Source organism: Metopolophium dirhodum, chromosome 4 (genome assembly GCF_019925205.1).
Source record: "Metopolophium dirhodum isolate CAU chromosome 4, ASM1992520v1, whole genome shotgun sequence".
NCBI classification, from domain to species: domain Eukaryota; kingdom Metazoa; phylum Arthropoda; class Insecta; order Hemiptera; family Aphididae; genus Metopolophium; species Metopolophium dirhodum.
The window spans coordinates 30669798-30683453 of NC_083563.1; the positions used below are offsets into that span (position 1 = coordinate 30669798).

The 13656-nt window shown below is 34.0% G+C and overlaps 1 protein-coding gene across 3 annotated transcripts; it reads right to left on the bottom strand.

The window, feature by feature from the left end:
* Nucleotides 1-510: 510 nt before the first annotated feature.
* Nucleotides 511-12445, bottom strand: LOC132942462 (protein phosphatase 1 regulatory subunit 3B-like). 3 transcript variants are annotated; one of them, XM_061010861.1, is made up of 5 exons: nt 11920-12445; nt 10747-10972; nt 8176-8608; nt 4934-5798; nt 511-2732 (listed from the first exon to the last, which is right to left on the bottom strand). In XM_061010861.1, exons 3-4 carry the CDS (start codon nt 8575-8577, stop codon nt 4971-4973), a joined length of 1230 nt encoding a protein of 409 aa, XP_060866844.1. In that variant the 5' UTR covers nt 8578-8608; nt 10747-10972; nt 11920-12445; the 3' UTR covers nt 511-2732; nt 4934-4970. The 3 variants fall into 3 exon arrangements, with proteins under 3 accessions (XP_060866844.1, XP_060866845.1, XP_060866843.1); XM_061010862.1 differs by lacking the exon at nt 10747-10972; XM_061010860.1 differs by having other exon boundaries at nt 8176-10972.
* Between the last annotated feature and the right edge of the window lie 1211 nt (nt 12446-13656).

The window sequence follows — 13656 nt, forward strand, 5'->3', positions numbered from 1 at the left end:
CATACGATCGTCGACCTAGATAGCATATTAATATATATTATTATTATCACTACACATATTATATTGAATATAGAATCACGCGTGGGCGTTGTATATGCATGTTAGTTTTGTCGATCCGCCAAAACCGAAAACGATTAATCGCAGCGGCAATCGAAGTCCAATAATTAATTTGGATACTATATCTGACATAGTACATCATCATGTATATATTGTGTGTGTGTGTGTGTGTGTGTTATGTGCTTAAATCATTGACGTGGAGCGAGACTGAACTACAACACTCGAAAGCGCGTTCGGTCCGACCGACTCGGTGATGATCATACTTACGGAATTATCATTTTTACCGATAGGTATTCATTATATTATAACGAAAAAAATATGATGTTATCAACAATTATAACATAATATTATTAGCCATTAGCCATAACGAGACCTCCGCAGAGCTCAACTGCAGTCTGAGGTGCAAGGGTCAAATTCTATTGAGTATTGCATAAAAAAAAAATATATTATATCCGAAAATAACACTGATTATATTTACAATTCACTTTGTACAGTAAATAAAAATGGATATTGTACATAAATCGGCGTTTACAAAATTACAAATCGATTAGCATATCGATTGATTGATATCCTAAGTATAATATAATAAAATAAAATAAATATTTAATAACAATTATTGATAATAATAATAATAATAATAATAATAATAATAATATTACGATGATGATGATAATAATAAATATATAAATCACAATAGCTAGAAATAATCATGGATTTTTTTTTACAATAATATACAACATAAAACGAGTATAATGTTAGTTATTTGTTACTACCTATAAGTGAAAATATTACGATATGATATTTACACATTCTTCGAGCTACTATTGAGCTCTACTCTACACTAAACACTAAATAATATTTTACACTATATGGATTTGATATGATATATTTGACAATGATTGTTAATATACATAATATTATATACCTAGGGTACGTATAATTAATATAATACATAAATATTATTCGAGAGTACACAATATTGGTGTAAAGTTAAATTCGATAAAAACTAAACCAATATGGTTTTTTACATAATATTATAATAATTGGTCTTTCATAAAATAGAATAACGTGTTTATATAAATACATATAATATAATATTTTTGTTTAGATAAATTAGAACTACAGGAACATAATGCAGCAATGCGTCCTTCAGAATATTATGGTTCACATTGACCTAGGCGAAACGCGTTTCTAATCGAGGCATTAAGCTAATGACTAGATTTTTGTCTACTAATATTTTTCTTTTGAATTTGATGGGCAGACGATAAATTTTACGGGCGATCGAAGCTACTAGACATCACGATTTAATTTTAACGAATAACAAATGATCACAATGATGACGTGGTTCGTGGATAGTGGGAGATACTGAACTCACACGTATAATAAACAAATTATATAATTATAAATTATAATATTATTATGCACTGCTGCGTTATGAGCCGTTATTATATTAGATATCGGTTACATAGATACAATCGACGGATTGTATCTGTGTAACAAATACTACTAATTTAAACATAAGCATAGTAAAAAATTACACATTAAAAACTAAACGCTACGAATATATGTGTATGGACAAATATATAATAGATAACACGTGATTACAAGCTGTATATTAATTACGTGAGTGGTAGAAGGAGTGATGGCGGAATAGCTGTGGTAAGGGCGTGATTTAAACGATTTTCGACGAAATAAGAATAAACTTGAGTTTTTTTTTTCTGAACAATTAAATATTATTTAAATAAAAATATTTGTTTTGGCCATCTCAAAAATATAACAGTGTATTTGAAGAAGGGTTGTCCCACGAACACGGATCACACACGTTTCCGTTGAGTTATTCTAAGCTTAAAACGTGGGTGAGTAAATAATTTAAAAGAACACAATAGCAGTGGGTAATAAAATAAAAGTAAAAATAGTAGTAATAAAAATAAATAATAAATAATTATACAAAACAATAAACAGACGTTTTAGGGTCTTCCACGACAACAAGAAAAGTAAAATACAAATATTATAATATATGTACAGATCAGTCTTATATGAGATGGCCATTTAGTCTTTAATTTACACAATATCACTTTCTATTAAAAAAAAAAAAAAAATATACAATGATACAACACAAGTAAAACTCATAAGGCGTAAAAAAATGTATATAATATGTGAATAATAATAATAATAATAATAATAATAATAATAATAATAATAATAATAATAATAATAAATTAATTTTAAGATTAATATTTCTTTTTTTATACTTCAGTACATTAAAACAGGAAAAAAGTTAAAATATCAAATCAACGATTCCACTAGATTACAGTGTTTGATTTATAACTGTTTATTATTTTTTTTTTTATGTAAAAAAGTTTGTCAGTACGTTGATATAATATTCTATATTTAAAAAAATGTGATGATGAATAAATATTTTTTTGAAAATGCTTAATCTAAAACAATAAATAGAGGTACCTATATAAAAATTCAAAAATTGTATAAAAACAAACGTATACATTTCATTTTTCTTAACATTAATCGGTTATTTACACGCGGTCATGCACGTCGACTAATAATGATATTTTGGGTGGCCAACGAACTGCAGTTCTCACTGCTAAACTTTGTCGTTTTGTTGCAGTTTTTTTTTTTTTTAGATATTTTTTAGATTAAAAAATAATAATTCTCACAATCTGCAAACACAAATACAAAATAATATTATATTATATTATATACACGATGTTATGTTTAAAAAATGTCACGTGGGTTGGTGAGCGCTGGTAAAATGGTTCGCCAAGCTTGACCTAGACGCACGCGAGTGGACGGGACGCGACAAAAATAGACAGCCAAGGTCAGTTCGAACTTCGAGAAGCGCGCTACCGGAAAGTGCATTGGCCATTGTGCATTGATAAGAACAAGAAAGCTAAAAAATGAGTACCTGCCTACACCAATATTCCTCCTGTGTTCCTATAACGGTAGGTAACCTTGAGAAACGTACACGCGAGAACGTACATAAATATAATATATTATATTATTATATTATTTTATAATAATATGAATATGACGTGTACCCTGGACTTTGAGACCCGATTAGAAGCAACTTACACGAGTATGATTAGTATTGGCATATTGCTAATTTAAAAGCGTTTCGTTATACGATTTTTTCGAGCAAATAGCTTTTAAATCGGTCGTACTTCTGAACATCGTTTTATCCCAACGGTTCGCAAAGTCAATTAAAAAATTGCAGTTGCTTAAGTGAAATGGACACAATATAAATATGTCTATAACATAGTTATGTCCATACATGACATTTAAATTATCGCTATTGACTATTAGGAATCTGATCACTTAATACGGTCTAATAATAAAATAAATTATCATAATAAAATTATTATTGTAGCAATGTAGCTACATCATTTATTTCTGATACTGCAAATAGTCTATTCAGATAATATTAGAAAAAATATTTTAATCACAATATTATGTGCTTATACGTTCGTTAATATACCTAGTAACCGCAAATATAGATCATAAATTCATAACTTTTTAACGAGAAATAAACGTATCTATGAACTATTACCTAAATTAATGGATTGAAACAAATAATTAACTATTCTTGGCTCGTGCAATAGTTCGATAATAATTATGTTGTTTTCGATATTATCAACATCGCCATCACAATTCGTTAAAACCTTCAGATGCAAAGGAACTGAAATCATTGAAACGTTAGAAATATCCAAATTGATACTGCTAAATATTCGATTATCAGATGATAATATTATGGCCTATGACCATGAACTTTATAACTTTATAACTAATATAATATAACTGTGTAAATGTTAAATGATTTATTTTTAATTGACTTTTAATTTTTTTCTTTCGTAATTTCGGTACACCCATATATGACGCGGTCTATGTGCATTTTGGCGCCAAAAAAATAAATGAAATAGTTATGAAAATCTGGTTCCAAGTTGGCCCGGGTTTGAAATACCACAGCAACGCAGATGTCAAAACACGCGATTTTACAATTTTATCGTTTAATTGCCGCGTCGAAATGAAATAATTGCTCTTGCTCGTACAATCCCTATCGGAATATAAATTACCGAATACACTCCTTTCCGATAGCATTGTTACCTATCGCCTTTCATAATACCTATGATATTATAACATTAACTCGTTATAGGTATAACCGAGCAATTTTTATAATGATTTATTTTACATCAGGATATAAATAAAATAAATGTTCTGTTAAGACGATTCCTGCATACTATATACGTGTTATATTATGTGTTAGATAAGCACCAATACGACTTGTATTAGTTGTTAGGTAAATTATACTCTGTATCTATATCAAGAATCGAAGTGATTTTTATCACATTTTGTTTCATACAGCGTGATTCACCAAGCATGCTCACTCCCCATATTTTCATTTGATACATGGTGAATTTATTCGAATTCTGATCATTGACATATTTAAATACACTTATTAATGACAATATTATTTTCAAATTCTTGAGATTTTTTTGTACTACTTAAGGAGTGTCCTGTGGCGATGCAAACTTCTATTTTTCAAATAAGAGCCCCCACTCTTTTTCTACTGTTGATTGTGAACGTGATATTAGTTTTATGCACCGGGTACCTATCCCGTATATTGATTACATACACGTGTAGGATGAAGATTAAAAAAGGAAAACAACACTATGATATAACATCGCGGGATATCTCGAGAACTCTATAAAACGAAAAAAACGAGATAGGATGATATTATGTACCTGCCTCTCGTTTACGAAATATCGAGTGTCAAAAATATAAAACATTTTGTGTTGACGAAAAGACCTATTTGGCTATTACAATCGATATTATAAATTATAATAATAATATTATATGAACTTACATTTTAGACAGGCGGACTTTGGCGGCTGAGGGGTCGTTCACCAGTACGCGGAAGCTTCGTTTTTCTGTTCGCGCCATCCGGACCACGAGTTCTGCCTGGACTGTGCGCCGAAATAGTGGACGGGCTGCTTCGGATGGTGATCGAAGTCGGCGACCAGGACGGGCGACAGGACGGATTGCTGCGGCGGCGGCTGCAGCGGGGCGCCGTTGGACGGGCTGCCCACGGACAGACAATAGTTGTGGCCGTCGTTGTTGTCCCAACACTCGAACTCGGTGCTCTTGTAGCACACGGCGAACTCCATGGACGAGGTGTGGACGGGCAGCGGCAGTTGGAACGAGAACGTGTCGTAGATGGCCGCGACGTTTGGCGCGGGACCGGTGGCCGAACCGGAGCCGTTCGCGGCCGCGTTCACCATCGCGTTGTTCTGCACGTACGTGCACTGCGTGTCTTCGTGACCGACCCATCGGTCGTGCGTGCACCGGATGAATACGGCCTTGTCGTAGGACAGGTTGCGCACCTTGACCGTGCCCACGATCCGCCTGTCCGGCGACCGGATGATCACGTTCTCCAGCGACACGTTGTCCGTGTCCAGCCGCTTCCGGAAATCGACGTAGCTGGAAGCCGGCTGCGAGAACCTGAGGTGCCACTGCAGTAGTAGCTGATCCGCAGCTCCCATTTGCTGCTGCTGGAGGTGTTTGGCCGCGGCCGCTGACCCGGAGCCCGAGCCGGCGGCGTCTGATTGATAGTACGAAGAGGACGACGACGACGACGACAACGACGACGACTTAGCCAACTTGGGTAGGTACGGTCTGACGACGGTCATCAGTTTTGGCGGCTGGTTCGACGGTTCGTTCATCAATCGCACCTGCGCAAATAACATTTTAAATTATCGATTAGTCATGCGCAATGTTAAAGTCGTCATTTTTTTTTTTATTATTATTATTGAGTTAAGGTCATGAGGATTACTGTGTTAATTGTTTCCTATACTTGCATTGCAAATAATATGATCAATTTAATGGGGAGAGTTGAAATTACCGAAAGATAAGAAGAAAATTGAATGAAAATATCATGTAATTTGTTTAATTTTTTTTTGTTGAAACAAACGCCATGTTAAAACAAACGAATGTGTTTAAAGGGTGGGGGCAGAGAGGCTTGTCATGCATGAAACCCGTGGTCCATGAACTGTGCTATATAATATGATAACTTATATTAATACTTTTAAACTTTTACACTTTTACACTTAATAAGTACGTGCATTTATTGTACATTATAATTAATAATATGAAATTCTTTTATTCTAATATCTAATAAGAGTGTTTTTTATAAATACGTGTTTAATATTGTTTTGAATCATTTTGCACTCCCCCCCCCCCCTCACCTGAAAAAAATCCTTTAACGGCCACTTGTCATAACTTATACTACAGCATTTAATGGCTAGTACCATTGAATATAAATACTAGTATTTTATTCAATGCTAGTACCTACTACCTACAAGTTACAACAGTCTACCGTGGTAATAATATGATAACTATTACCTATTATATTAAATTAATATACCTATTATATTATATTAAATTCCCTAATCACCACGAGCCGGTAAAATAATAAGAATATTGTATATTATACTCAAAGGTGATAACACTGATAACCAACGACTGTTTTGTAGGGTAAAAATAATTATGTTTGATGAAACGACACGACGATTACGAGCTATTTAAAGAAAATCACGTCTCGTTCATGGTTATATATATATCACGCTGATTATGCTACCACACGAGTTTCGGGTCATAGTATTCGACGACACGCAGCATCCGAAATGTACCGATTGGCGATAACCTACAAGTTACAACTTAATCGAACAACGCAATCGAAATGATATATTAAGTATAGCTAACGATGATAACAATATATGAATAGGTAATTTGTCACACGTACGTTGCTTGAGGTCGAGCTAGTTATTTTTTTTTAAATAAATCCAATAAATATATTTACTATAGAAACCCGGATGGGGAGGGGGGAAACTGGAGCCATTTTCCACCTGGCTTTTTGGAATTTTATTTTAAATTGAGTATACTATAATAAATGACTATATAACAGCCAATTTAATAAATATTATATTTAATGCATCAGAACAAATTCCCTCCCCCAGAAGAATTTCTACCGGCGCCTATGAATTAATTACTATTGGGTACCTATAATAGTCTCTCGTCACAAAATAAAATACCTACCATAGAGACTATAATATAGAGCAGTGGTGGTTCTAGGGTTTCAATTTTCGTATGGGCATGACTAGGTATATTTATAAGTACCTGCCTATAAGCTAAAGGTCAGGGGTGCTGAACCAATGACACGCGTGTCAAAGGTAGCCGTTGGTCCAATTTTAAAAGCACTCAAAAATATTTTATTTCATTGTTTAATCTTGTACAGTGTTGGATCCAGGGCTTAATTTTGGGGGGCTTAAGGGGGGGGGGGAGGAAGGAAAAATTACAAACAGTACAAAAAGTGTAATACATAGGGAAACTAGGGTGATTGGGCTGATCTTGTATAATATTGCATTTAATGAAAAAAAACTATATACACACTATATTATTATTTTGACACTGAATATTTGTATCGATATACAGGAAGATGTAAAAGTTTATTTTCTACAATTTACATTTTCCGTAACGTTTTAGCACGTAAAAAAGGTGTATTATACCTCTGCTATAGGCACGACCTAAACTCCTTAATCCCATTTTTTTTTGTATTACAATAGATATAATTGTTAGTACTAACTAAGTATAGGTTTTAATTTTAAAGGAAATACGTATAATGTTTGTCATGTTCAATGCCTATATGATATCTATTTCCAATATAATAATATCTGTTTAACTTTAAGTAGGTACTTATATCATTTAATAATTACGAAAAAAAATTGTGTATTGGCGATAAATCCGATAAGTTTGAAAAACTAAATTATTTTAACAAAGTGTAAAATAAATGATGAAAAAAAACAATTTAAATATTTTCATTCTTTCGACTGATAAATGATAATCATTTTCTTTCCTTATCAAAGCGACACGACTATTTTAACGAATAACAGGTGAACAACCAAAAAAATGTGAAATGGGCAGCTACCTACGAATGTTTAATGGTTTTTTGGAGACAACTTATGCATTTTATATTATACAGGTAGGTACGAATTATATAATATGCAGATACCTAACTATAATAATATTGTCTGACGAGTGAGTGTCACTTACTTGAGTCAGTGATAGGCCTCGGTCGTCGGCGAAAACGACTTTCTTTTTCCTCCGGACCGGACTAGACGGCTCGTTCTCGTCCGAAGACGAACTCGACGACGACGATCCTATGCTGCCATCAGAATCTGCCCTGATCACCAGGCACGGTCTGCGGGGCTTGCTGGAGGAGGGCGACGAGTGGGCAACCGTCGTCTGCTGTCTGTCGTCCGACCGGGTTGGTGGCTGTCTGTCATCCGACCGGGTCGGCGAGAAGGACGCCGACCGGCGCACCGACAACGGCGACTGTTGCTTCTGGTTCACGACCAACCAGTTCTTGTAGAGCACGGACAGATGATCCTGTGGCGGGCCGCTGTAGATCGGCGGGCTGTGTGCCAACATGACGTCGCAACACTCTGTCAACATGTTGGCGGACGATTGGCGCGGACTTTGGTACCTATAAGCGAACAAAAACAACAGCGGCGAACACATTTTATTGACGATCTTATACACAGAAAACGCGTGACTATAATGCATCATAATATCGTGAATAATATAATATTATAATTTATTACGACACGCGTAAAACATTTTTTACAAGTATTAAGATATGGCGGTATAGTGACTTATCCGTCGCGGGTACCGCATATCGGACGTGCGCGAGCACAAACACCCTCTATCCTGCAACGCGTATAGTATATTATATGTTTGGTATCGTGTGCGGAGACCTTAAAGTACACACAGAGGCCACGCATCGGTGGCGGGCAGGCACTGCTGCAAATTAACGACCGCTAAAATGTTAATTTGTTACACCTATATATAGAGTCCCGGCATTTCTAGCTAACAGAAAATTCAAAAAACAAAAAAAAAACAAATATAATCATTAACATTTTCACAATACAGTAATGTTAGCAATACTAATAATTATAGCGACAACACCAATTTTAATCATTTTAATTGGCAATATAACGACGTCCAACAATAGGGTAAAACCCGATAAAGAAACGTCGCACCAGTTGGAACAAGCGGAAGCCTCGCGATTCAAACATTTCGTCCAAATTTTCAACCCAACGATGGATGCAAAAGCTCAAGAGGAATCAATAGTTGTATTAGAGACATAGGCAATTTTAACAACTTAAAAGCATTTTTAACAGCAAACAAAATTTCAATGAAATATTTCCACGATAAATAAATTACGAAAGGAAGTAACTGATTAAAGCCGTATCACTCATTTACTCATTGCCACACCAATCAGCCACGGGAAACTTTAATGATTTTAATGTAGGTATCATGGAATTCATTACTTATAATTAATAAGCAATAGTATAATAATATGCATAAGATATTAAAATGTCCAATCAATTTTATTCCCATCAAACCAACGTGGCCATGCACTATATATTTTAGATTTGCATTTAATTTTAATTAGCAGCAGCAAAAAATAAATACCGTGCAAAAAATTATCAGAATTTATTGTGTTTAATTTGTTGAGCTAATCTAAAAACAATAATAATGTTATTTATACAGCGCCTTTTCCTAACAGGTAACAACTTGATAATAACATTTAATAATATCTCTATGCACACATCCAAGTGAATATTCGTCGAACTCACGACTTAAAGGTCAGATATGAAACTATATTATCAATACGAAGCAAGTACATTTGTGTGGCTGGTATAATAAAACACGCCGATAACTACCAAAATCATAGATAGCTTTATGTGAATATATTTTTATCTAATTGGTTTTTATTTCAGAGGGAAACGCATAACATTTTTGGGATTTTTACCATAAGCCTAACAACAAAACACCCATCATTAAAATTGAATACAAGTGATGCTGTGGTGTATGATAATTATTATTACTAGTCTCCTGTCACGATATTTATCGATTTATTGGTATTTGTGAAAGGTTTACTAGAATAGACGACATTACCTACAAATATTATTTAAATAATAAAATCGTTTAAGAAACTCGCGTTCAAAACACATTTAATTATCACTAGAAAATCCCTTAAAATGCATGACCTAGGTTTGTCTAGCTAACAGTAAATTGTAGCATAATTAAATTATAAGCTTTGAGTATGATTATAATAAATAGACGGTTTTGTCGTACTCAACTAGGTTATAACTTATAAGCATGAATAAAACATGTTTTTAAAATGAAGTAAATGTTGCTTTTGTTGTTAAACATTGTACAGAAAATGCTTCAAATAATGACTTATTAATGTTGACCGTGGTTTAAAGACCTAAGGCTTAGAACATATACAATAGTATGATATATTAAAAGATATGTGCTCAACCAGTACTATCACTAGGCCACTAACTCGTATTTGTTTTTTTATGCAAATAATTAATAAAATATAAAAATATAAAAAGTAAAAACAAAAGGATTTATGTTTGGAATTACAATAATATTTGCATCAAAATAGTTATAAGCCATCAGAAGTTGGAATATGACAAAAGGTTGAAGTCAAAAAGCAAACAAAACATCCGTAAAAATGTACATGCAATCGACATGACGTAGGTATAATATAAAATTATAGTAAGTACTTGCAATATTAATAGAAACAAAATTAATAGTGATTATGGTTACCGGGTGAAGATGATGCTTTGTAGGTAAAACTAGAGAACTGGAAAATGTTTTTTATAGTATATTTTTTAATTGCAATGAAATTGCTGTCTAATGCTTAAGAGTGGAGTCAGCATCGCGGAGGCGGAGGGCCGTCACGTCCGGAACCAACGTTCGTGGATCTTCGATGGTGCGCGTTCATTCTACTCTATCACTATAACCGATACCAGGTGACCACTAACCAGATGACCTGTTGAAAACCGACCACGAACATTTAAAAAAACGAAAATACATATCTGAACAATTATACGACCCTATTTGTGAATATATAGGACGGAGGTGGGTTGACGACGACACGAGGCCCGTTATCTCTCATTGTGTCCGGCTCGAGATACAAAGATAAAAAAAAATATATACTTTTCGAGCTGAATTAATAACATTCACCAGTCACGTACTTACGTACATATAAGGGTAATGTGCCAAAAGTATCAAAAACGAGACTCTCGTGGTTCCCACTCACACTACAAAAATCATATCGCCCGCGAGGGGAATACAGAATAAAAAGTCCCCCTATATCATTTTGCCCTTCGCCAAAAGATCACGGCCGAAAATAAACTCGGACCAGTGCCAGGCAATATATTATATATATTATAAGGTCGAAAGATGACGCGCGTTTATCGACTATACAGTCGCCTACGTGTGGTATTTCGGCGGTCTCGGGGAGAGTTCACACATGACATATGGCAATAACTATAATAATAATAATGACGATAAAAGTATATCGTGATTGTTTAATTACTGTAAAATTGTTGTCATTATTATAATATTATTATAATTCGCCGCCCGTGTCGAACCGAACGATGCGATAACCGCGTATTCGCGTGGATATAATAATTATCGTCGATTACCTACAGACGTGTGACCTAACCTACAGGTGTGCCGAAGATTAAAATCGATATTATGCATGAAGTTTATTTCTAAAATTAAATTATTTTCCCCTTACTGAAATAATCTCGGCCTAACGAGACGGCGGGATTTCCTGATCGACGCCAGTGGCGGCGGCGACATCCTCCCGAAAACGTAACGCGTCTTATAATAATTAAGATATAAGTAGTAATATTATGTTGTAAAGAAGGACTTCGATAGAAAAACAAAAACGTAGATAATCAGAAAAAAGTTAAAAGAAAAAATACTCACTGCAGTATGGTCTCCGTTTTTGCGGTCGGCGTGCGGAGCTTCTGATTATTGTAATGCAGTTTGAATGATTGGTCGTAGCGCAAGTTCAAACGACAACAGCAATGATGATTATGTAACGTATGGATGATATCTGCAGTTATATGGGTTACTGTGGATTTTCTGATTTCGTCGGTATATTTTATAAAATTAAAATAACAACATCGACGCGGTGTGGTGGCGGAAACTCTTGATGTTTGTGGGATTGTGAATTTGAAATCGAAAAAAAATTGAAGCTATATGGTTTGTTTTGTTTGACAGAAAATGTTGCGTTTTACGAAATCTAATAATATGACGTTGGTCTGTACGTATTCAAACGAGATCCAGTGGGAAAAAAATCACAGTAATGCAGCTATCATGCATCGGACACTGATTAACCGAACCATGGCGGACGGTCGTCAGATTTTTGTTTCGAGCTAGTCTCAACAGTAGTTGTGAACTTGCTGGCGTTGCGTTGTGCTACGAAGCGTCGACTGAACGTGTCGTAGTAGATATAGTCGTCGTCGGTCAGCACGTCCGATAACGGCGATACCACCTCCACCGAAGCCACCGACCAACAGACTCTTCCCACCCATTCGCCCCACCACAAAACGGGCCTTTTAATTATAATAATAATATATAACAGCCTTTACCGTTTGGACGAACCTTTGGATGATGTTATCGACAATTTGGCGGTAGGTGCATAACAATACGTGACATTACACACTATATTGTATTATTAAAATTGATTTTGTTATTACAGTTATTATTATTCTCAACAACGTGAAATCGATATCTAACGTAATGATTTGCAATTTTTCGACCAAAATCCGGCTGTCGATGTACGTTTCATCAGGAGTGCCCGCAGATAAGGGGGGGGGGGGTCAGTGGGTGCCAAATGTAAGCCACTGAGGTATAAAAAAACTTATTGTTCTATTATATTTACGATAATTATACATAATAATATTTAAAACATAAATACTAAGTATCTACATCACTTTTATCAAAAAATAATAACAATTGTCCGTAAAATGATTCAGTTAAAAACAACTTTGAATTGATTATTTCTGAATATTTAACTGCAAGTTAAGGTATCGGATTTGTAATGTTTGCTCTTTTAGATTCTGTGCAGAGCGATTCGTTGGGTCAAAACGCTTGAAAATGTAATACGAAGTTTCTTTAATATGTTGTTACAATGACAGTTGAAAAATATTAAAAATACATGGTTCCAATTTTGTTTTATGAGCATTTAAAGTTCAAATTTTGACAAAAGGAGTAAAAACACGAAAATATGCAAATTATTTTAAATTAGAAATTCATAAATATTTTTCTTTTTAAATCTAAGAATTGAAAACTTAATACAAGAATTCTCAAAAGTTTGTCTATTTATCAAAAAAAAAAGTCTACCGGAAAATCAAATTAAATGTTAATGAGCGTTTGAAGTTAGTTCATATTATTACAACATTTTATATTCACTCGATTTCTCATGTAACGATTTTCTTATTTTGTTGTAATTCAAAAACGAATAACTTTAAATATTTGAAATTTATATCATATGTTTATTTTATCAATTCCTATACTTGATAAAATTTTCAAAATATTTTTGCTTGTTTTGAATTATTAACGGACAACTAAAATTTTTTAGTTTTTTAGTTTTTTTATTCTATAAATGTCAAAAAAAATTTATCTGTTGGGTAAAAAAACGCGAAAATGTAATTCAAG